The sequence below is a fragment of the Poecilia mexicana genome, unplaced genomic scaffold (assembly GCF_051168715.1).
Source record: "Poecilia mexicana isolate PSO_F unplaced genomic scaffold, ASM5116871v1 scaffold_10, whole genome shotgun sequence".
Classification (NCBI taxonomy): Eukaryota; Metazoa; Chordata; class Actinopteri; order Cyprinodontiformes; family Poeciliidae; genus Poecilia; species Poecilia mexicana.
The window spans coordinates 24,720,260-24,742,632 of NW_028263379.1; the positions used below are offsets into that span (position 1 = coordinate 24,720,260).

General features: G+C 41.1%; 1 protein-coding gene across 2 annotated transcripts; it reads left to right on the forward strand.

Annotated features, from left to right (window-relative positions):
• Positions 1–1,836: 1,836 nt before the first annotated feature.
• On the forward strand, positions 1,837–21,648 carry synpo (synaptopodin). Of its 2 annotated transcripts, none has more exons than XM_015012579.2 (4): positions 1,837–2,066; positions 6,448–7,467; positions 14,100–16,165; positions 17,926–21,648. In XM_015012579.2, the coding sequence occupies exons 2-4, from the start codon at positions 7,305–7,307 to the stop codon at positions 19,225–19,227; spliced, it is 3,531 nt and encodes a 1,176-aa protein (XP_014868065.2). In that variant the 5' UTR covers positions 1,837–2,066; positions 6,448–7,304; the 3' UTR covers positions 19,228–21,648. The 2 variants fall into 2 exon arrangements, with proteins under 2 accessions (XP_014868065.2, XP_014868064.2); XM_015012578.2 differs by having other exon boundaries at positions 1,837–1,955.
• The last annotated feature ends 725 nt before the right edge of the window (positions 21,649–22,373 follow it).

A 22,373-nucleotide genomic window follows, 5' to 3' on the forward strand; every position in this document is an offset into this window, starting at 1 on the left:
AATGCCTGACAGCTGTTCATGTACATTTGACTCATGCAGTCTCCCTGCCCTAACCCATTCTACTGCCTGCTGCTGGTTCTCGCTTTCCTGTTTAAGAAGACTTTCAGAGATCAGTGACATGCAACCAAACTACAAATCTATGAATCTATATCATTTTAAGCCTCAGACATGTTACACAGAACCAGATGTTACTGACAATCATACTGGAGGGATCTTCGAAGTTTGATGTCTGGCTTGATCCAAAGGTTCTTAAACCGTCGTCCCTTGAAAAAGGTCAAACTCTGTTGTGTGTAATCTATGTGATCTATGGGGTCAGAGAGAGGCTGCAGACAGATTGATAAAAAGTATTTAAAGGGGAAAGCACACTTTGTGGAGTTGCTTTTGCGGACCATCGATTAATAATTAGTGTTTTGTGACAGATTGCAGAAAGACAGACCTCAGCTTGGAGGATAAGGGAGAAATTCTTATGAGGAAGCTAAACTAAGATTTAGTTATCTTAGTTTAACACGATGCGACAGAAATTACATTGCACTACTGTAAACTACTCTTAACTGCATAATACTATGTTACATTATGCACCATTATATTCCACTTATCTATACAACACCGTTCAATGCATAAGCACAACAGATTATACTGTAATAAACTACACATATACTGTACAACACTACATTACAAAGGGCTTCACGATATCAGAAAATCATGCAATGAGGATTTTAGAGTGAAACACTGCATTAAAGATATAAGTTGCATATCTCAGTTTGCATCTGAGCCAGTTGCTGGCATTTACTGCGGGCAGACTCCATCCAGAAGGCTGGAAATATTATTGGTATGAAAGCACGAATGTCTGATAGTTTGAATATTAAAGCAAACAAATATTGCAGACCAAGCAGTCCAACGATGCATTACTGATGTTGCACAAAAGTTGCCATGACGTGATATGTTGTGGGATCCTAACAATCCACTCTACTCTACTCTACAGAGCTCAGCACTGACACTATTTTAGCTATGTTTACCTCAGTTAACGTTAAATCATCTGCAAGACCCGTTTCTGTTAGGATTTCTCCCACCGGGTGTGTCGCCTCCTCACTCATTCATCCAGGACCTCCTGCCTGCTTCTCATTGAAAATGAAATGAATATGAGTCGGTGATGCTTTCCATGTGAAAAGCTCGTCATGTTTTCAGGGGAGCTCATGTGTGATAAACAGGAGGCATGCTTCCTTTGGTGCAGACTGATGTTTTGATGTGCAGAGCTGACCTGCTGTGCTTACTCTGCAGCTATGTGTGCAGTTTTCACTCTCAATAATCAAAATGTCAAACTTACTAAGAGGGGCCTGAACATATATTATTTAGTTATCAATAACTGACAGGCCAAAATATGATTTTGCTTCAGTTTGTGAGTGAAGCTACCTTCACATGCAAAGATCAGAAATTTAAAGTTGCCGGCTTCAAAGGCTTTTTGCTTGATGTTTCTTGAGAGGACATGATCTTCTGTAATTGGAGTTCTTTGAAAGTATGTAAGAGCTAAATCAATGCATCATGTGGGTTTAAGAGAAACCTGGTCTTTTCTCTAACTTTAAAGACCTCTCTGCCCGACGTGCATGGCAGGAATACGGTCAAGAAAGGAGAAGAAACGGGGAGAACAGAGTGGGCCCCACTGGCCCCTCAACCATCCGTCTGTTGAATATGAAAATATATTATACCATAATGTGTTCAGTATGCAAGCTTGAAGGAAACCATATGAAAAAGTTCCAGACAAAGAGTCTTCTGTGTTCCAGCTGACCCCCCTCCCACCCCTATCTTTCGTCTGCTTCAAGTGAGGGAGAGAGAGCGCGACATACACAGAGCGAGAGAGAGCAGAGAGGTAAAAGGGGGAGGTGTGTGCAGTCATAGGAGCTGAAAAGAGAAGCACACACCCCTCGCTGCCTCACACTGCCAGACCCACCGGAGTACAGGTGAGCAGCATGACCAGAGAGCTCTGAATCCAGGAATTTTATCTGTCGCCGTGAAACCGCGACTGCTGCAGACTAAAGTCACCTGCTGCCTAGCTTATTTATCTGAACGGGGTAAGATGCGATCTTTACTCAGAGAGGCAAGGGGAGGGGAGGGTGTGATTAAGGGGAATGCAGTGAGCTGGGGAGAGGAAGAGGAGGGAAACTTTGAAAGTCTTTGTCTGAGTAGATGACAAACATCTGTGGTTGGTGCTTTGCACCGTGTGCAGGCTGCAGACTTGCAGGGGGTGGGGGGGGTTGAATGGCTACATTAGCACTAATATTCAAAGCTATCGTCCTGACTGTGTAGACCCTGCTGTGCAGCTAAGTTATAGACTGGAGCTGAACTGTGTAACTTTAGTGGGTGTATCCAATTAGAGACCTGGCTGGAGACTGCATTTACTTGTTCATATCTGTAATTGTTTCCTGTTAACGCCACAGGTGAGGGTTATTAGGTGCTTTACAGGGGAGCAACGGGGGGTCTAGTTCTGCCATATGCAGTACATATCTATGAACCTATAAAACGTCTTTTGCATATTTTGTTTTAAATCACTTTCAAATAATAGAAACCTGCTTTGACAAACATAGAAATAGAAAAATGACTGCGATAGGTTCCTGTAGCACTGGTAACATATGCAGTAAGCTCATCTAAAACGTGGAAATGTTTGACCCCCGTAACGACTTGCAGGTTTCAGAAGTTGACTCAAATCGTTTTGGAAAGCTCCTCCTTCCTGGCACAGATTTATGCACACCTCCTTTAAGCACTTATGTTTCGTCTTTTGAACTTCTCCATCTGTGATTATGGGAGCAGGTTGACCTGGCGCACGAAGTTGAGACGGCTCTACAAGCTCTTTCAAGGCCTGATTTATCACCGCACTCTCAGTTATACCAAGAACTGTGGAGACAAATACAAAGAGGCACTTCAGAAATTCATCAGAGACTTTGCTTTTGCAATGTTTTTCCTGTGTCACTCAGCGAGCTGCACAAGCTGGGGCCCGTTTGCCATCACAGCCTCCTGAAACTGTGGAATTATGAGCCAGGAATGCCCATTTCAGAGCACTGCCCGAAATCATTTCACAGTGCTTCCAGGGCTCTTGAATGGCTCTTTTGTCTCATCAAGAGGGAGAAGGAGCAAAGGGCCCTGCTAAAACCCTTTAGCATTTACAGCTGAGTGATTTGTGCATGCCAAAGTGTAAAAGATCCAAGCAAAGGGCAAGAAATAACAGACACACAGGAGTTCTGCCCCCGAGGCGTCCGATCATAAAGACATAAAGCCAGGGCTGTGATGAGCTGCCTCGGTGTAACCCCTGTAATTTATACTGTTACACTTTTAGGGTCTTACAGTTGGCTGGGAATGAAAGCTCACCTGACATCCAGGCATTTCACATACCTTAACACATGTGCAACCACCGTCTTTGATGATGTACAGATGCCATGCCTGGGGGGGATGGGGGGACATGCAGGGGATGAGTTATGAGGTGGCTAAGTACAAGTTGTCTACTGATGGGAATCTGTAATAAATGTACAATATGAGAAAAGTGGGGGATAAGTGATTACAGTTTCTGCAGCTGCCAGGGCAGTTTCCTTTGTGTGTCATCACATGCTGCAGAGAGCTGTGTATTTCGTGTCATCAAATAAATCCATCATGTTTTGATGACAAACAGGAGCCCTGAGATCACAGCTGAAGTGGCCCGCATACTAAACTGTTAACTACGTACTTGATGGTGATCATGAGGGTGGTGCTGTAGGTAGCAGAGGAAAGCTGCTACCCACTGCTGGCAAAAGTAGGCCAGCAGGGCATTGAAAAACATACAGTTGCTCGCAAATTTGATATATTTTATTGGCATTTATAAGCACGAATAGTTCATTATTTTTAAGTGGACAGAAGAGAAAACTTTTTCAGCTTTGTTCACAAGTAAAATTTTTAAAAATTTGGTGTGCATTTGTAGTAAAGACTCAGTGTTCTGTGAAAACATAAGAGCTTTTGTAGAAAACATCAGGGAACAAACAGCATCTCAAAGGCCAGTGAACACACAGCTGACTAAGTTATTTTTAGGATGGTCTAGTCAAAGGACACAGCAATAGAGAATGTGAGGCAAGACTTGAAAATTTGAAAGCCACTGTGTGTTTTTTTTTTTTTTTTTGAACTTCAAGGTACCTGTAATTGGAAGCAGAGCGCTGATAGGTAAGATTCGACTTCTGCCTGCCGCTCAGGTATGAAAGTTGAGATGAAAGCTAGAGAGAGTTAGATGTCAACAGATAGTCTGGAGTAAATTTAGTCCCCCCAGACCTGCAGAGAAATAGGCAGAGACTATTAAAAGCCTTGCAGCAGATGTAGGTTTCAGTGGTCCATATGTCAGTGTTTTGTTTCCTTAAATGGAGTCAAGTGTGCATCTCTGCTGCTGTCAGTTTGGAGCGTCCTACATCTGCTTTTCGTCTGACAGTTAATAAACATTTTCATCCCGTATCAAAGATAGCAATCTGTACATATTCTAGTCATTCTGGTGATGCGGCGAGCGGACAAGACCTCAACATGTGCTCACCTTTCTTCCCTGTGATTACAGTAAACACGAATTCTGGCTCGACAAAAGACGACTTTCACTGAGGAAACGCGTCACAAACTTGACACCGAAGAATCATCTGAAAAGCCAACAAATGAGATGCGGAGCGAGCCGAATGCGGTTCGCACATCTGGGAGTTTCAAAGAGCTATTGTCAGAGCGTCTAAACAATGCCAGCCTTCATCTCGGCTCACTCGTCAGGATCGCGCCAGTTCGAAGCAGTGTGGAGGATTTCAGCTCCCTTGCAGCGGGGGCGGAGGGGGTGGGGACGTGTTGCGTTTGGGATGACTGTGAGCAGGCCTTGACTCAGCTGTAGTCTCATTGGGTGTCAAAACATTAAGGATGAAACAAAGCCAAGGTGCTCACACACCTTTGAAAAAGATGAAAGGCAGGATAGTTGCTGTGTCTGCGAGGAAATTCATAATTATGCGCGTTGCTGTTTGCACTGGCCTCCGACTCCTCTGTGATATAGCGGTGAGTCACTATCAAAAACAAATGGAGCCCAGATCAGATCCAAGGAGAGGCAAGTCAGATCAAGGAAATGGAAGTGTAAACTCCGGTTTATCATTACAATCACTGCCGGCGGCTTTTATTAACTTTAGGGGAGGAACATAATGCTGCTGACTTAATAAAATGCTTTATAGGATCATCTCTGTGTAGTCATTTTATCCTGGTTAGGAGTTTTAAAAACTGGCACATATCACATCACGTACCCTGAGGCAGAAGTGATGATACTTTTACAGCTTCACTGCAGGCCTGAATGAATTGTGACTTTACATCTTTGGAGATATTAAAGAGCTAATTGCAGTTTATAAACGCAACGCTTCCTCTTTTAACCTTTACCCTGCAGAAGGTAGATGGATTTAAAATAATTCAACCTTAAGGACAAAAAATAATAATACTTTTATTTACCCTCCAAAGCACAACTAAAGTTAGCGTGAACTAAAAAAACTTTAACAGAGACCTAGCATGCAAAATTCACAATTTGAATGTTTCTGTACATTCATTTCGGGCCTCAGCTGCTTCTAAAAACACCCAGGCGCTTAAAAAGACACCCAGTCGTTTTATGACAATAAGTTATTGTTAGATTTGTTGAGTCACTGCACCGTTTCATAGCAACCCCAGCCCAAGCGGCGCTCCAGCACATTTGGTCAGCTGGTTTGCCGTTGTCCACGCAGTATAAAAGTTGTTGACTTGCCATTCAGAAAACACTTACTGCATTCTTGCTTGTTGTGGAGGAGGCTCCACTACTGCTTTTCAAATATGTACTTTGGAATAATTGCGCATCTGTTTGCAGCCATTTTCAAATGCGAGCGTCAGCGTTGAGTTGTGTGGTGTGGCCAGCATCAGCTTATCTGGATTTAAAGAAATAAGAGGCACTAAAACAGCTAATCCTGAAAGGAACTAAAACAGAGACTAAAATGTTATAATCAAAAAATTATTTTCTGCAAAAACATTTAATAAACATGTTTGTAGAGCTCATAGACATATACTCCTTTGTTTAAGGAAGCATGATAGATCACTTTTAATAAAATCCACCACTGTAAATAGCTTTGTTCATTTCCTATCAAATCTAACCAGTTTTATTCTCCCTGCTTAAAAAAAAATCATTTTCACAGCACCTCTTCCATATTTTACAGCAGTGGTAATGCTTTCAGGGTGAAGTGCAGTCATTTTTCACACTTTCACTTATAAACAATTGTAAACACCACATTGTTAAACACATTCCTCTGCATTATTGATCTATTATGTAAAATCCAAATAAAATACATAAAATTTAAAGGTTGCAATGCAAAAAGAAAGTTACAGGGATTTGACCACATTTGCAGCACTCTGTTTTTTATTTCTTTAGCATTTTACACCTGTCTTTAATGAGCCTGTTTTCCTTTTTTGCAGGGCAGTAAATGAACCTGGATGTTGCCTAAATTAAGCACAGAGATCAACTAGGAATGCTAGTTTCAATAAGCCCAAAGCAGTTTGGATTTATTTTCTCTCCGAGTCAAAACCAAAGCTTTTAACCAAAGAGGACATTGCTGATGCAGTTTGGTATTTACCAAAACAAGAAAAACAGAACTAATCTTTCCTGCCCCATAAACTGTGTCGGCCTTTAAAGGATGAGAAACAAGCACAAAGCAGCTCTCGCTAAATACTTTGGGAGACGGAAAACAAAACAGCCTCTGGAATGACCTTTCCAAAGTGAAGTGTTTTTTTTTTTTCTCTCGCATGCACCTTAAACAGGAGGAAGTTCCATATACATAGTTTCCCCTCACGTCACCGTAGACTTATGATCTTCAAGATAAAGAGCAGATCCCTTTCTTGGAAGGCAAAGTAATCTGTGGGCTGCAGACTGAGACGCAAACAAAAAAAGCATGTTTTGCCGACCAAAATAGAGGAGGAAAGGAAAGAGAAAAATCTGGGAAGGGGGAAAAAACTGGGGAGTTTCATTTGCCCTCTGCTCCACATTTTTTTTGTTGCTGTTTCTCCAACGGGAATTCTTCCAAAGGACGTTGGAGCTGACCCTCTGGGAGGTCCAATTAGACTGAGATAAACACTTCATGAAGGAACAAAGTAAGAGTAAACTCTTTACGCCAAATTTCAGCTGACTGCTTGGGGAAGGAACACGGCTGCTGCAGGAGTCATGCCTGGAAGTAGAAACCTGGAGTGCTGAAGTGCCTCACATTCTCAGGTTTTAGGCGATTAAACGCTGTTGTTGAAGAAAGGATACAGGCGTAGGGATCTGATTCAGGATAGCGATGGAGAAAGGCCATACATCTATCAGGAGAGGGGTGAGCTGGAGTCCAGGAGGATTGAGAAAACCAATTGAGTCAAAGCAAGAAATGCAGCCCACTGAGACCGACCACAACGCATCTTGGGAGAAGACGGGATTTAGCACACAGCGCATCAGCCGCAAAACAAGTAAGTCTTTGTTTTCTTTGGCATTTTATGGACTTATTTGGATGCGAAAGAAAAAGTAAAAGCAAAAGCTTTCAATGCAAAAATATATATAGCTGTGGTGTTCCCAGAGATTTGTCTGGTGCTTTAATGTGCTAGTGTGGACTGACCTGAGAATAAATCTTGCTTAAAAAGATTGAGACTGCCAACTTTTGAAGAGAGAGAGAGAGAAAAAAAAAAGTCCAGACTTGTCAATGCAACCTGACACAGAGAAAAGCTGCATGAAACATCTGCTCCTGGGAAAGCAGAATTGGAAAGACAATCATAAACACGTCTTAATATTCATCTCAGAAGCTGACAATCGTGGGATAAGCATTGTGGGAAAAGCCACTTGGAGCTGTACATTCACATTTGTCTCCTTCTACCTCTTCCAACAAACAAACAAGAACAAAAAAAAAAAAAGTCAAAAGTTGCCACACTGTGACAAATCACTCAGTCTGTGGAAAACACAGCAACATATCAATAAAAATAACTTCCTGTGGGCAGCGGCAATGTTTTCAGACACACTATTCAGGCTGAGTAATTGGTCATTGTGTATTATAATGGAAATGTCACAGACAAAAACTGTCTTATCTAGATGTAAAAAGCTGTGTGCCACCAACACCCTTCCAATCACTCATTACCTAGCAATTAGCTTTCACAGGTCACTGAGAACAGCACAAAGAAGCTGATAAAAACTCAGCTTCTTAAAGAGTTAATGCTGCAGAAACGTGAAGTTGAAAGTAAAAATAAGGAAAAGGGAAACAGAATTTGTCCCCTGATGTTAGTATTTCATTTATCTGACAAAGGCTTTCAAAAGTATTCATCCCCTTAGATAAAATCTAGGTGGTTGCCCAGTTATTAAGTAGAGCAAACATCTGTCTGATTGACTCGCAGTATAAATCAGCTTTCTGTGAAGTTTTGTGAGCAAACATCACGAAGACCAAGGATCACAGGTCGTTGTGGAGAACTTTAAAATGGGGGGTAGGTCATGATAACAAACATATCCTTTTTGTTGGACTTTAGAGGAAGCACTATTCATATCAATCATCTGAAAACAGAAAAAGTGAGATAAAACATTCCCTGGCAATCCACCTAAACTAATAAGCTGGACAAAAAAAAAAGCCCAGAGAAGTTGCCTATGTTCCTTGATGCCTCTGAATGAACTGTGAAGAAGGCAAATAATTGTTTAATAGCCACATGGATGCCACAAATCTGGCGAGAATGACAAAAAGAAAGCTACGGTTTAAAGAAAATCCTAGTGGATATGCCACAAGTCGTGGACACAACAAACACATGGAAATAGGGGCAATTCTGAAACCAAAATTGAACTTTTTGGCCAACGTGAAAGACATTATGCATGTCGGGAAAAATCTTCCATGTTTAATTTTAACTTGGAGATTAGATATTTTGTCGTATTTTGCCTTAATTATGTTCTCATTTCAGTAACCCAGTCACTGTAACACACAATGTGCGCCCACCTCAGGTAAATACAACTAGAAAAAGAGTTTAGAGCTTCTACTCGAACTTTTGAAAGTTGTAACGTTGAAAAATTATCCTTTTTTTTTAATTATCTTTCAAAAACAGAATTTAATGCTTGCCATGTCTAATTTGAATTGCATGAATCACCACATGTTATGCCAAAATTTAATCAAGGCTTATGAGTTATGACCCTATTGACTGAGCTGTGGCCTTGAATGGTTTTAACAGAAAGACATATGTCAAGGAATGGTGGTCCAGCTTTGATTAACATGTCAAGTAGCTATGATTAATGGCCCTCATAAAGTTTTATAATTTTAACACAGTACATATGTGATTTTTTTTAGGGTCTGATTTTCAGCTCAGATAGGAGACTAATAACTACTAGTTATTCGCTGCACAGAACAAGAGGTCTTTGTTGAGAGAAAACTTTAACGTGAACTATTTAAAATTTGACGCCAGACATGTAGGGAACACAGCGTGTATGTCTAAGGAGGAACTCTGGTCAGAAAAAAAAACTTAGATTTAACTGTGAGCCCAAAAGGGCAAAAATGCTACATATGGAGAAACACTAAACATCACTTTGAACAAAGTATGGTGGCCCACAGTGGTGTCAGCATTATACTGCGTGGAGGCTTTTCTTCGGGGAGGCTGATGGGAGTCGACGCAACAATAAATTGAGTTAAATACAGGAGAACCAGTTTGAAGCAACAAACGAAATGAGAGCGACATGGAGACTCAACTTCTTCCGGGACAATGACTAAAAATGCAACAATAGCTTCAATGGATAGTTTGGATCAAAGCATATTCAGTTGTTTAACTAGACCAGTCAACGTAAAAATCTACAATTTAGAATCTGTGGCAAGACTTGAAAACAAATCATCACAGATATCGCTACTTTGCAATCAAGAATGAACAAACACTGTTGATGTGAAAAAAGACGATAGAAACATACACCAAAGATGGCCGCATGTGGTCAGAGCAAAAAAAAAAAAAAAATTTGAGTTCTGTTTCAAAAATGTCTCAGAAAGGATGTGACATTTTCTTTCCACTTTACACTTATTGGCTATGTCGTGTTGGTCTACTGGGCAAAACCCCAGTGAAATGCAGTTTGTATTCAAAAAAATGTAAAACATTTCAAAGGGTACAAGTGCTTTTTACATGGCTCCACATGAAAACCACTGAGAGTTTAGGTCTCGGTCAGTCTGGTGGGATACACGGCCCGTCTGTTAATCCCCCTTCTTTCCATACCATTTCACATATCGCCTACGGGCTCCTGGGCTGTCATCCCACTCCCCTCCAGGCCATCAACCAGAAAAAAAGATAACATCCGACAGGGTAATCTGACCTTTGATACACAAATGTGGGGTTGGCCCCCTCGATTCAAATTCTGCTGCTGTAAGGGGAATTCTTCTTGTGTGCTCCACCCCTCGCAGGGGCAGCGGGAAATGGAGAAGACATAGAAAATGTTCAGGAGTGGAGGTGAGGGAGACATGAGGGGAGGGCAATACGATGCAGGGCTTCTTATATCAAGACAGGAAATTCCAGTCCTGCGTTTGCAGGTTGGAGCTCAGGGCTGCTGCAGTTCAAAGAGGGCAGACACTTGGTCCGAGGGAATGCTCAGTGAACACACATGGCATATCCCGACTGATGTGGAGGGCAGCAGGGGTCAGGTGCTGTAGCTGTGGAGGCTCACTGGTCTAATCCATGTAAACATAAGCTGAGGCATCTCTGGGTTGCACTTCAAAGATTGCAACAAAGGGTCAGAGGCTCCCCAGCCATCACAGGACATTTCAGAGATAAGCTGCTCAATACTTACCATTGACAGGACACTTCTCCAAAGCTGTCAAAACAAAGACGAATCTCTCGGTAGAAAGCTGCTGCCGAAACATAAACACTCTCCCAACAGAAGCGTTGGGCTTCACTCTCACAGGTGTCTCCGTTTTTATTATTTAGTGAGAAGCATACGTGAGTAAGTGCTACACATTTGGAAAAAAAATGAAACCAAAGTGGAGGTAGAGTGACAGACGGTGTAGCCTCCAGCTACAAGCCCTCCCTCCTTCTCTTCCCTTCCCTTCCCTGCCCTCTCTCCCTCTGCCTCTCTGCCTGTCTGCGTCCTGCTGGACTGCAGAGAAAAAGAAATCCGATCTTGTGTCTTGCTCCAGAAAAAAAAAAAAAAAAAGAAAAAGAAAAGTGAGGTGGGGGTGAGGGGTGTCAAGCCACCAGACGCAGTTATAATTGTAAACTCTTGTGGAAGTACTACATGACAGCGGAGGTCTGAGATTTGACATGAAAAAGGTAAGAGGGGTTAGGCGCTGATGTGGATCAGATGTAGAACAGAACGGCAAACTCTCAGGGAACTTGTGAGGATGTGCCGTGGTTTGAATCCTAACAGAGGAGCAGTTGTGTTGGATTGGTGAGGAAAGGTAACTTGTCAGAGGCTATGTGTTGAATGTGCTGCTCTGTCTGCAAACTTTACAGAATGTTTTTTCATGTCATTGACTGAATTCTGCAGGGTGTCTTGCACATTTTGGGTAATTGTGTGACCTGTATTGCTTAAACTTACCTTTGTGTTTTCTCTTAGTTAATGTTTGTTTACAGACATGTAGAAAAGAGGAATTTAACTGTAAGAAAAAAATCAGTAGGATTCAGTTGCATCAATTACATTTGCTCCAAATGGGCTTGGCACCTGCACGTTGCTTGATAACCAATCCGGCTTTTATGCTCTGGTATGTATGTATTGGTGTAGGCTGACCGTTTTAATCTGAATAATTGCTTTAGATTTCTGTCCAGAAATACGCAGCTTCAACTCATTTAAAAAAGATAAAAAATCAAGAACACCCATGAAAATGTATATACGAATGAAGCTGCATTAGACATTTATAACTGGAAACTGGGAGAGTTAAACCAACCAGTGAGAGCAGACAAAAAGAAAGAAAGTAAAGTGTATTTGCATGATTTTTCTTTTTTTGCAGACACAATGTGATAAGGTGTTATTTTATATGCCAGAAAAAGCCACATGTAGAATCTAATCATCGTAGCAGATTTACAAAGGATTGATTTACACCTAATTATTGCGGCTGGCGCTAGATTACGTCAAATATTGTAGTTGTCGGGATCTATAAGACTTTTTGTCTGAGAAAAGTCCCAAGAAAAACTTTAAATATTCTCCACCGCTCAGATTATTATGACATAGTTGAATGATTCTCCAGATGTATCTCCATGACAACCCATTCATTACTGTGCTCACTAAAGAGTTTCTTTTTCCTGGAGTGCAATTTGTTATATAAAAAGGCAAAAAAAAAAAAAAAAGCCTGGATCAAGTTTTTATTACTTCTTTGATGTAGTTACTATGTTTAAACTCTTGATTGTATAGCGAGTTTATAGACAGCAGTCTCAGAAAATCATTTTTGGTAGCTGTAGATTGTAAAAGTGGTCTATTAAGGGTTTGAGCTCCAGTATTGCACAAATTAGCTAGAGAGAGAAACCAAAGGCATGCTGGAAGCGCAGGCGGGGAGTTTTCTCAGCCGTGGAGGAATGCTCAGGGAGGGACGACTGCAGATGGCAGAGGAAATGGTTCCACTGCCTAGAAAATAAAGCTTTTAAGCTCAAACAACACAGTTTATGTTTCAACAGAGGCAATTTGGATCAAAACTGTTGAACTTGCAGAGGAAAAGGTTGTCAGACTCTACTTTTGCTGCAGCAGCAAACAGCTGCCCTACCTACTTTTTTTCTTTTTCCATAACTTTATTACTCAACAAGCTGTGCCTCTTCATTAACATTTTTGTTTCATATGTGTCTCAGCCTTCGTCTATTAGCTCACTGTCTAGAGCTGCAGACTGCTGAGTCAAATGTCCACAAAGCCCTATTTTTCTCGCCCCATCAGTTAGAATCAAAAGCAAACCAAACAACAATCTAAACCATGTGGCGAAAAAAGAATTGTGGGTTTTAAAGAGAATATTAAAACCTAGACTCATAAAAAACATTCCACATGTTGAATTTTTTTTGTTGTTGTTTGAATATTAAAACCTTTTTAACATTTTTGTTGTTATCCCTGGGGAGTTATCTCTGTATAGCAGTGGGTCTTTTTTTTTAAATAAAAGTTTCTAAGTACAACCATACTGACTTCTGCTGTTTCTAAATCGTGTATTTGAACATTTTTTTGTACTTACATCATCATAAATATGCTTTGCTTTTATTATTACTTAGCCAATCAATGCAAAATATGTTGGGATCATATGTTTGTTGACTGGCGATCCCAACTATAGGAGTAAGTTAATGAAGGCAGTTTCAGCTTGCAATTACATCTTTGCTCAGAAATGTCAAAGTTTCAACTTTAAGGAACTAACAGAAAGATCCTGTGTATGAATTTTCAACTGCAAACTACATATACACTGGTTATGTATAAAATCCAACATGTCTTTGATAAAATAAAAAATCTAAAACTAAACAATTAACTGCGCACTGGACTTTTCGTGTATTGTGAAATGTTCGCACACACAGCACAGTGAAACGTCTTCAGTAAACATGCATGCAATATTTGAAAGCATAAAATCCTTGTATTATTGGCTTGTATTTCTAAAAACAGTTATGCTAGTCACAAAGAAGGTCCATAAGAAAATCTTGCTTGTTTTGGAAGCAGTAAATGGAACACAGTTAAGTTGGGCTTGATGTGATGCCAAGATCCAAGTTGTAATTTATTAAACCGAATTCAACATAAATTTGCCACCAGCACTTGTTCCTGGTTTGCTGCTGCCTACTAAAGTTGATATGGGGAGCTCTCAAAGAAGCCTTCACTGCATTTTTCTATTGAGAAGAAAAAAATAGCTTGCATTTTTTTTTCTGATTTCTTTAGAGTGAACCTAAAAGACAGCCCATATATTAGTAATGGCACCAGTCCCATCGTTTGAGAACCATGACATACTAACACGGTATTGTAGTGCCAAAACTCTTCAGATTAAAACATAATAATGGATCCAAAAGGAAATGTAAACAAAAAACAATGGAATCAGAACTAATTATGTGTGCACTAGTTTTGAGTCTTTTCATTTGCCAAGTTCAGCTAAGCTTAGTGGTGTTTTGTAATGAATGGGGGCTAAACAGCTGTATCATTTTTCCTGTTTTCTGTGTCTCATTAGATCTGAGCAGGAGTGCCAGTTTATCGGAGAAAGAGCTGAAGGAGGCACGGCTGAAGAGTCACATCATTGCTGCTCAGCTCACCATCCCCTCCAACTCCGGCTCCAGCTCCAGGGGTGTGCAGCTTTTTAATCGGCGCAGGCAGAGAGTGAACGCCTTCACGCTCGAAAGCTGCGGACAAGGGTCAGAGGTGGACAAAACTGAGAATGTGAAAAGCGACTCCTTGTCCAACAAGCAAACCTGGGCAGAGAGGAGCTGTGAGGACAAGGACGCAGACCTGAACTTAAATAATAATAAGTCACACTTTTTGCCAGCTGCAAACAGCCCTTCAACTGGTGGCATAATGGAAGAAGAAAATAAGAATTTCATCAAAGATGAAGACACGGAGAACTATGATATCCAGGAAAGACACTTCCTCCCTGTCAAAGAAGAGCCGGAAGAAGAGGACGACATAAAGGATAAAATTCACGAGGGTCTAGAGGACGATGCTAGGCACAAAACTCCTCTGGGAAGTAATGACTCTCATCCAGCTGTGATGGCACATGTCGAAAGGAAGACAGAAACAAGTGAGGGCCACCCGGCAGTTGTTCCCTCTGAAAAGCTTCTTAATGGCTGTCACAGCACCTCTGGTTCAGAGAGGATTTTCTTAGTCTCACCCTCCAAGCAGACACCTGCCTTCCTCAACAGAACGGCTCGACCTTTCTTCTCACCACCAACTGTGCTCTCTCCAGATTCAGTCAATCCTGCTGTAGACATCCCACCTCCCCCATCTTATGCCACTCCTCCTCTCCCTTCTTCCACTCAACCTGTTACGTTCTCTCCTCCTCCTCCACCACCATCATATCCAACACCTCCTCTGCCGGCCTTCACTAACCGACCCCCACAGTCTTTCTACACTAGTCCACTTCCAATGTCTCCTCCCATGTCCCCTCCATGCCCTTCGCCATCCAACTTTCCTGTTTCCCAGCACCCACCTGCACCCCACTGTGGCCCTCTGACAGCTCCCAAGCCTTCCACCTTTGTTCCACAGTCCACTGGAGAAAGGAAGCTGATAACACCAATCAAAACAGGAATACTAGAAGAAGGCGCAGCCAGAAGGGCAAACAAGAAGTCAATGTTTACATTTAAAGAGAAGCCAGTGGTTGCTCCAAACCCTGAGCTCCTCTCTCTGGTGCAAGGAGCGGATGAAAGAAAGAAACATGGACACAGATCTGTCCCTGAACCAGCACCTGAAGAGGAGTTACTGGCTTTGGGAGCAGAAGCTTCCAACTTCCTTGCCAAAGCAGAGGTAAAGACAGAGGGAGCAAGAGCCCCAGAGTGGGCATCCTGTCTCAAAAGCTCAAAGACCAGACCGAGGCTGGACCACCGTCCAGAGCAGAGCCTCACGAATGTGTCAGGCAAGGGGGCTGAATTGTTTGCCAAGCGTCAATCAAGGATGGAGAAATATGTTGTTGAGAATCAGAATCCAGGACAAATTAGGTCTCCCTCCCCCACAATGTCTTTACCACCATCCTGGGTTTACCCATCGAACATGCCAGGAAGGGTCAAAGCCATTGCCAAGAACTCTGAAGTGAGCGCACAGATTTCGCAAAATCTAAAGGCCCAGCAAGCCGTCAAGCAAAAACCAAAACCAAAAGTTGCAGTACCAGAGCCAGTTCCAGAGCCACCAACTACTTTAGAAAATGGCTGCTCCAAGATAGAGATGGACCTCGCAAGACACCGTCCCTATCAGCTCAACTCTTCCCTCTTTGTCTTCAACCCGGTCAAGGACCCATTAAGCACGTTACCCAGAGGAACACCACAAGCAAAGAACCAACTCAGCAGCCAAAGTTTTTCTAGACAGACTTCTCTACCTAACACCTCACCATCTTATTATGGCAGTATGTCACCTCAGTTGCCTCTCACCTCCCCAAGAGGATCAGAATACCCAGCAAATCCGGCTTCCCCACATCCGAGGATCACTTCTTCGATGTCTCCTTTTTCTCCAGAACGAGTTTCCTCCCCTCGGTCTGGAGTTCAGGCACCAAAGCCGACATTTTCTGCCAAGAAGGCAGGAATTACACCACAGGTGTGGAGACCGACCATGTATCATTTTTAGATAAGACTGAATATTTCATAGATAAGGATCACATGGCTGCAATACGGAAGATAATTTAAGTGAAGCTAAAATTAACTGCACTTTCTTTAAACCCTTGACTGTTTGTGTGCCTTTTCATAATACCAGCTTTTGTAGCTGCATGAAGGAATTATTATGATATTTAAATTTACCATGAAATAATACCGCAAATTTAAGTTAGAGATGAAATGGCCTGCAAATGATACAATTATCTAAGTCAATGCATCCTAACTGATCTGTAAGACAGAGTATAATTGCATTTTTTTCTGAGAAACAAAATCCATTCAGCAGTGATTAAGTTCAGAAAATTTAAACTGTGCTGTTATGTAATCAATGAAAGTTTATATTCTGAAAGCAGCTCTGCACTTAAGCTCTCTAAACGTCAATTTAAAGAACGTTTTGAAACATGAAAACAATCTCAAATGTTCTCCACTGGGTACCATCAGGATTCTGCCTTACAAAGGCGCCTAACAGATGGCCTAGCATCTGGTTTGTGATCTATGATTTGTAACTTAACGCTTTTCAGAGCCATGAAAGTTGCAGCAATAGAAATCTTTTAATGCCGTCATGTCTTCAAGCAATTTCCCAGCTTTCTAGCTTCATTTACCTAAACACATGTTATATACATTTGGACTCTGTGCTACTTTATATCTGCATCATTTTCCGTTTCTTGACTCTGTTCCAACTTAAAGCAGTAATGCTGTCTTCATTCTGCTGTGTTTCTGTCTGCTTCTTTGCAAACTCGTTGATTTACTGTTTTTTCCCTCTGTTTCTGCTCACTGTCTCTTATAACTGATTGTGTTCTGTGCAAAAATGAGATGTTTCTCTTCTGATTAAATCTTCATGCTAAGACTTTGCAATGACTTCCTTCTGTTTTTTTCTTCCTATCATTTCCTGATCCCACCAGCATCTCTTAATTATTTAATGTCTCTGCTAAATCTTTTTTTTTTTTTTTTTGCTATAGCTGGGAACATCTAAGCTACCAGAAAACTGTACGTCTCTATCAAATACAGGGATGACTTAACAGAGAAAAATCTGTGCTCAATTTCAGATTTTGATCTTAACAGTTTTTAAACTCTTAAAGAATTTAAACATAAACATCTTAAGTTTATGTCTCACTGCAAAGCTCCAAACATTTGGAGTATAACCATGACATTGACATAAAGATACTTGCACTTTGAATTACAACACAACACCCTTCTGACATATTATCATCCTGAGCATACATAGCTGGTTCTTAATTGGCAGGACATATGATGAACTGCAACCTTTGCTTCAGTTGAGTAATTTCATATCCCCGCAAAGGGTAACTACCTCAGGAGGACCAAATGACAGTAACCTGAGAGAGACACTAAACACTAGACCTACTTGTGCTAATGGCTAGGCTTACTGAAGAAACACTTGTACAGGGAGGGAATGCTAAAAGGTGGTGGGCATGCAACTGAAGCTCCAAATGAAAACATAAATTTAAACCTGTTAAAACATTTGTACTTTTCTGATTATTTAACCTGTGTGTTGTGTCACCATGGTCAGTTAGAGAACATCCTATAATGATCATATCTCACACAAAAAAAAAACCAAAAAAAAAAAACATTGTAATTCCCATAAAAAGGATTTGCTAGTCTTAAATCTGCAATCTGAAAGATTTTGCTTTATGGATGTTTTTGTCTTTTACATGTACTAAAGCAGAACCATATGCTATGTTCCAACAGGAATTAGAGGAGTCATCCCCTGTTGAAATTACTGGTGAAACACCCACCGCAACCAGTACACCCAGCCTAACCAGACGCTTCAACAGCCCGGCAAACCAAGCAACTAGAACATGGATCTCCAGCTCTCAAACAAGCCAGTCACCAACCACCACCAGTGGATCTATCCGTTCTGTCACGTCTCCTGTCAATTTGTCCAGTAATGCAAGATCCCAGTCTTTTATATCCAGTCAGAATAGCCAGTTTTCCTCTGTTAATTCCACTTCTGCATCCAGACCCTCCCAAGCAGCTACAGACATTTCTCCATGCTCTCCACCTTGGGGCTCCAGATGTCAGTCCCCAGCTGTCAGCCAGTCCTTCACTTCTGCCTCCATTCCTTTTTCCAAACCGTCTGAAAACTCTAAAACCCATTATCCTATTTCTCCTCCTTGGGGTTCAAGATGCCAGTCCCCATCTGTGAGCAATAATAACAAGACCTCCACTGCTTCGGCTTTCTCCGTGTCCAGGCCCTCCATCACATCTGTCGCCACTTCTACAATCTCCCCTCCCTGGGGATCAAGGTGCCAATCCCCGGCAGTGAGTCAGAATACCCAATCTTCCACCTTTTCCCCTGGTCCTACATCCAGACCTTCCCAAACTCCTCCTTGGGGATCAAGATGCCAGTCGCCTTCCGTAAGCCAGAATAATCAATCCTCCGCTGTCTCTGTCTCCCCATCCAGACCTCTGCAAATATTTGCAGCCACATCTCCTGTCTGCCCTCCATGGAGCCCCCGCTCCCAATCACCTGCACTGTTTCAAAGCAGCTCATCCTTTCATTCCACTAATCCTCTGCACACAACGGCCGCTGCCTCCCCTCCACGACAACAAAAAGACAATCGCTGCACGTCCCAGATTGTTAACAACCTAGACTCAAAAGCAAATCACCGTCTCCTTGCAAAGAATATTATAAATGCAGCCAAACGTAAAAACAGCCCCTCCCCTGGAGCACCGAGCAGTCACGGCCTCCCCATTTCACCTGTGGGAAACTCTCAAAACGACTGGCAAAAACCGCCAATTAGCCCCTTCCAGCAGAGGTCCTTGGGTGCACAGTCTCCCACCTTCACCAGCCCTCCTGTCACCCCGACTCAGAGAATCTGCTCGCCCGTAAGGCTCTACAACACCCGTTCTCTGACCGACTCCGATGCCTCTGTTGAGTCCGAGGACTCGGGCCTCAGGTCGCCTGGCCTACATTCCTACAACACCTGCCCCCGTGGCTGGGGCGGCAGCCTGCGGGTCAAAAGAAGTACTGTCTCCACTGACCTGTGAGATTGTTAAACTACTGGATGTTCAATTAAAACAGAATTTCAGCATTCATAGACCCTTGTTTGGCCTTGGAAGATAATTTGAGTTTTGGACTGAGTTGCCTTAAATTTCAGTGAAGCTAATTGTTGGACCTAAATCATAGTAAATGTTATATTAAAATAGTTTTAGGTTTCCACGGGGCTCACATTCCTTGTATGCACTGACAAGAACAAGTTTTTTATGAAACACAGTTGCTGTGGCTTGTACGCTTCTGACATACCAAAAAGTGCTCAAAAAAATAAGCAAAGGTTTTAAATAGCCTCTACTATGCTTTTAAAACAAACACACCTTCACAGTCATTACTACATGAATTATACTGACTGGTCTGATAAAAGGCATAACAAGAAGAGACTTCAGGTATAAAACAGGCACATCAAATTAGTAATAACATTTAGCTTAGCGGGCCTTTCGCTGCTTTAGTTAAAGCATTATTGATGTTTTGTAATAGTACACTGCATGCAATGATCACATTTTACAGTTGCATTTCATTTCTTCTGTACTGCGTGTTATCTTCAGGTCCCTTCATCATTTTCATGTTTTAACATGCTTCAGTCACAAACCCTAATGTGTTTTAGTGTAATTTTAGAACTTTAAATGGTTTATGGTGGTTTTCAAATTGAAACAAGAACTAAAACAAAACAAAAAACAAAATGTGCATTTATATTTAGGACCCCATGTGACTTTCTAGAGTCACATTTTACTGCAACTATATTTGCATGACTTTTGGAGAGCGTTTCTGTCTGGAGCCGATAAACATTGGTTCTTCTTCTTTGCAAAAAGGCTCAAGCTCAGTTAAGTTGTATTTAGAGCTTCAAATTTTCAGTCACATTTTCTCAGTTGACTTTGGATCTGGACTTTGACTGAGCCATAATTACTATGAACATCTTTAGATCTAAACCATTCTATTGTAGCTCTGGTTGTGTTTATTGATGTCCTGCCTGCTGGCAGGTGAATTTCCCTAGTCTGAAGTCTTTTGTAGCCTCTAAATGGTTTTCTTCTTGTACGGCCCATATTTAGCTTCATGCATCTTCATAGGAACTAAGACAAAATTCCATTTCCGCTTAGTAAAATCATCCCTACGGAGGATTTGCTTAGGTTAATGTGCAGGATTAATCTTCTGAAACACATAGGCCCATCCATGAAAGCATAACGATTTAATTTTCTTTAAACATTAATGTTTATGATTGTAGTGTGACAAAAGGTGAGGTCTATGAAGGCCAACGACTTGTTTAACAAGTTACTCTAAGTTTCTAAAACGTTCTTTCATAATGTCCACATTGTCATTCTTGACTAAACTACACTCAAACTTTACATGAAATCCAATGGACAATTTATACAGTGCGATAACCAGCTGACATGTACATAAGTTTTATGAAATACTGAAATAAGTGAATGTATGCTTCATAGAAGGAAGCACAGAAAAGTGGAGTGTATTGAAAAGAAAAGACGTGGAAGTAAAGTCTAATCGAGTATGGTGAAATGCTTTAAAAACTTTCTCAGAATATTTTCTTCATGTTTCCTTTGCTATCACCAGTACTTATTGCTCTTTAGTCCATATTAGTAGGATCTTTGATGTGGAACGGATTAAAATATTTGAGTCTGTTTGAAAAAGGTTTAGAGGCAAAAGTGTATGTCAGACAAATGGAGAAGGAGAAACATGATTAAAATCCATGGCGAAAAGGACAGAAGCATGTTTGAAACCGAGTTGAGTTGCGAGCGAGATTGGAAGGATGAATTATATTTCAGCCGCATATGATAGCCTCATGTACGTTTTTAGTAACTTGTAAAGTTTCTTTTTATACTTGAATGCACTTGTGATCATTTCATTGTACAGGCAAAATTGTCATTAAAAGCTTGAGTTGCTAAAACAAAAGGCAAATAAATGTCTTACTATAGAACTTCAACCAGTCCTGGACAATGCTGCATGTTAGGGTGAAGCTGGCGATTAGTTGCAAATGTAAATGCTCCCAGAGTTATGTTTCTGCTTCAGGAAGTGTAACCCTGTCCACCTTGTCTGGTCCTGCAACAGAACAACAGATTGCTTTTTCGTTCGCTGACTCACAGGCTGAAAGCATCAGCACATTGCTAAATATTTACTCTGTGTATCTTTTGAGTGACAGCAACTTCTGCTCCTTGGTGTCCTTGCTCCTTCAGCAGGATTGAGCCTATCACTGTCAAGGATAGATTTCAGCCGAGGTCACCTCTGGGCAGCTTGCACACATCCTCGAACAGATACCAAGAAAACACATCGTGACCTGTTTAAGTTTGCTTATAGGTTGCATGGCTACCTGACTGTGTCACTGCGTTTCTTTAATTCAACTCGTTTTATATCATAACACAATTAATAAACTGATGCACAATAAAACATCTGTTGAAAACGTGCAATTTGTTTCATTTCCTTTAAATGCATTGACACATGATTTTGCACACCATGATTCACAGCACAGTAGTAGTACCTGAGAACATCCACTCATAAGAAATAAGAGGGTAAGTAGGAGTTTAAAGGTGTGTTTAATCATTGGGGTGAGAACATTATGTTCTTAGCAGCAATGGCTTCTTAGTCAGATTTTTTTATATTACGTTATAGAAGAAAGATAACAGCAGTGAACTTTACCTGCTCTATCAATAAATGTAATAAAAGCTAAAGAAGCTTTGCAACTATGCAGGTGAAAAGAAAATAGTACACTAAACATATGATTATCTTAAAAGCTTACCAAAATATGATGCCTCTTCTTTGTACAAGCGTAGCTCAAACTTGTAATATTAGTGGAGTTATTTGGACTGATGCCAATTGGAGATTTGCTTCCACAACACACAGCTTCATATTCTGAGAAAACCCAGAAATGTATGAAAATACTTCCTAGTATCTGTCAGGCACAGTAATGGAGTTTAACAATTTGGGTTTATTTTCAAGTTTCAGGATGATGGCATCTTGCAGGCACAGAGTTAACTAACTACTCTGTTTAATAAATGACCATAAGATTAAGAATAATTATTAAAACAGAATAGAAAGATAAAAAAAAACAATGATTAAAGGTGTTGTAGTCCTTTCAGTCAGTCCACACCTCAAACTGACTGAAATGATTTGCCTGCAAACATCATAAAATGTA

Bases quoted from the DNA above. Each gene is read 5' to 3' on its own strand.
- synpo (XM_015012579.2), top strand. From the start codon at position 7,305: ATGGAGAAAGGCCATACATCTATCAGGAGAGGGGTGAGCTGGAGTCCA. The intron at 7,468-14,099 runs GTAAGTCTTTGT...GTGTCTCATTAG, and splicing joins GCGCATCAGCCGCAAAACAA to ATCTGAGCAGGAGTGCCAGT. The intron at 16,166-17,925 runs GTGTGGAGACCG...ATGTTCCAACAG, and splicing joins AGGCAGGAATTACACCACAG to GAATTAGAGGAGTCATCCCC.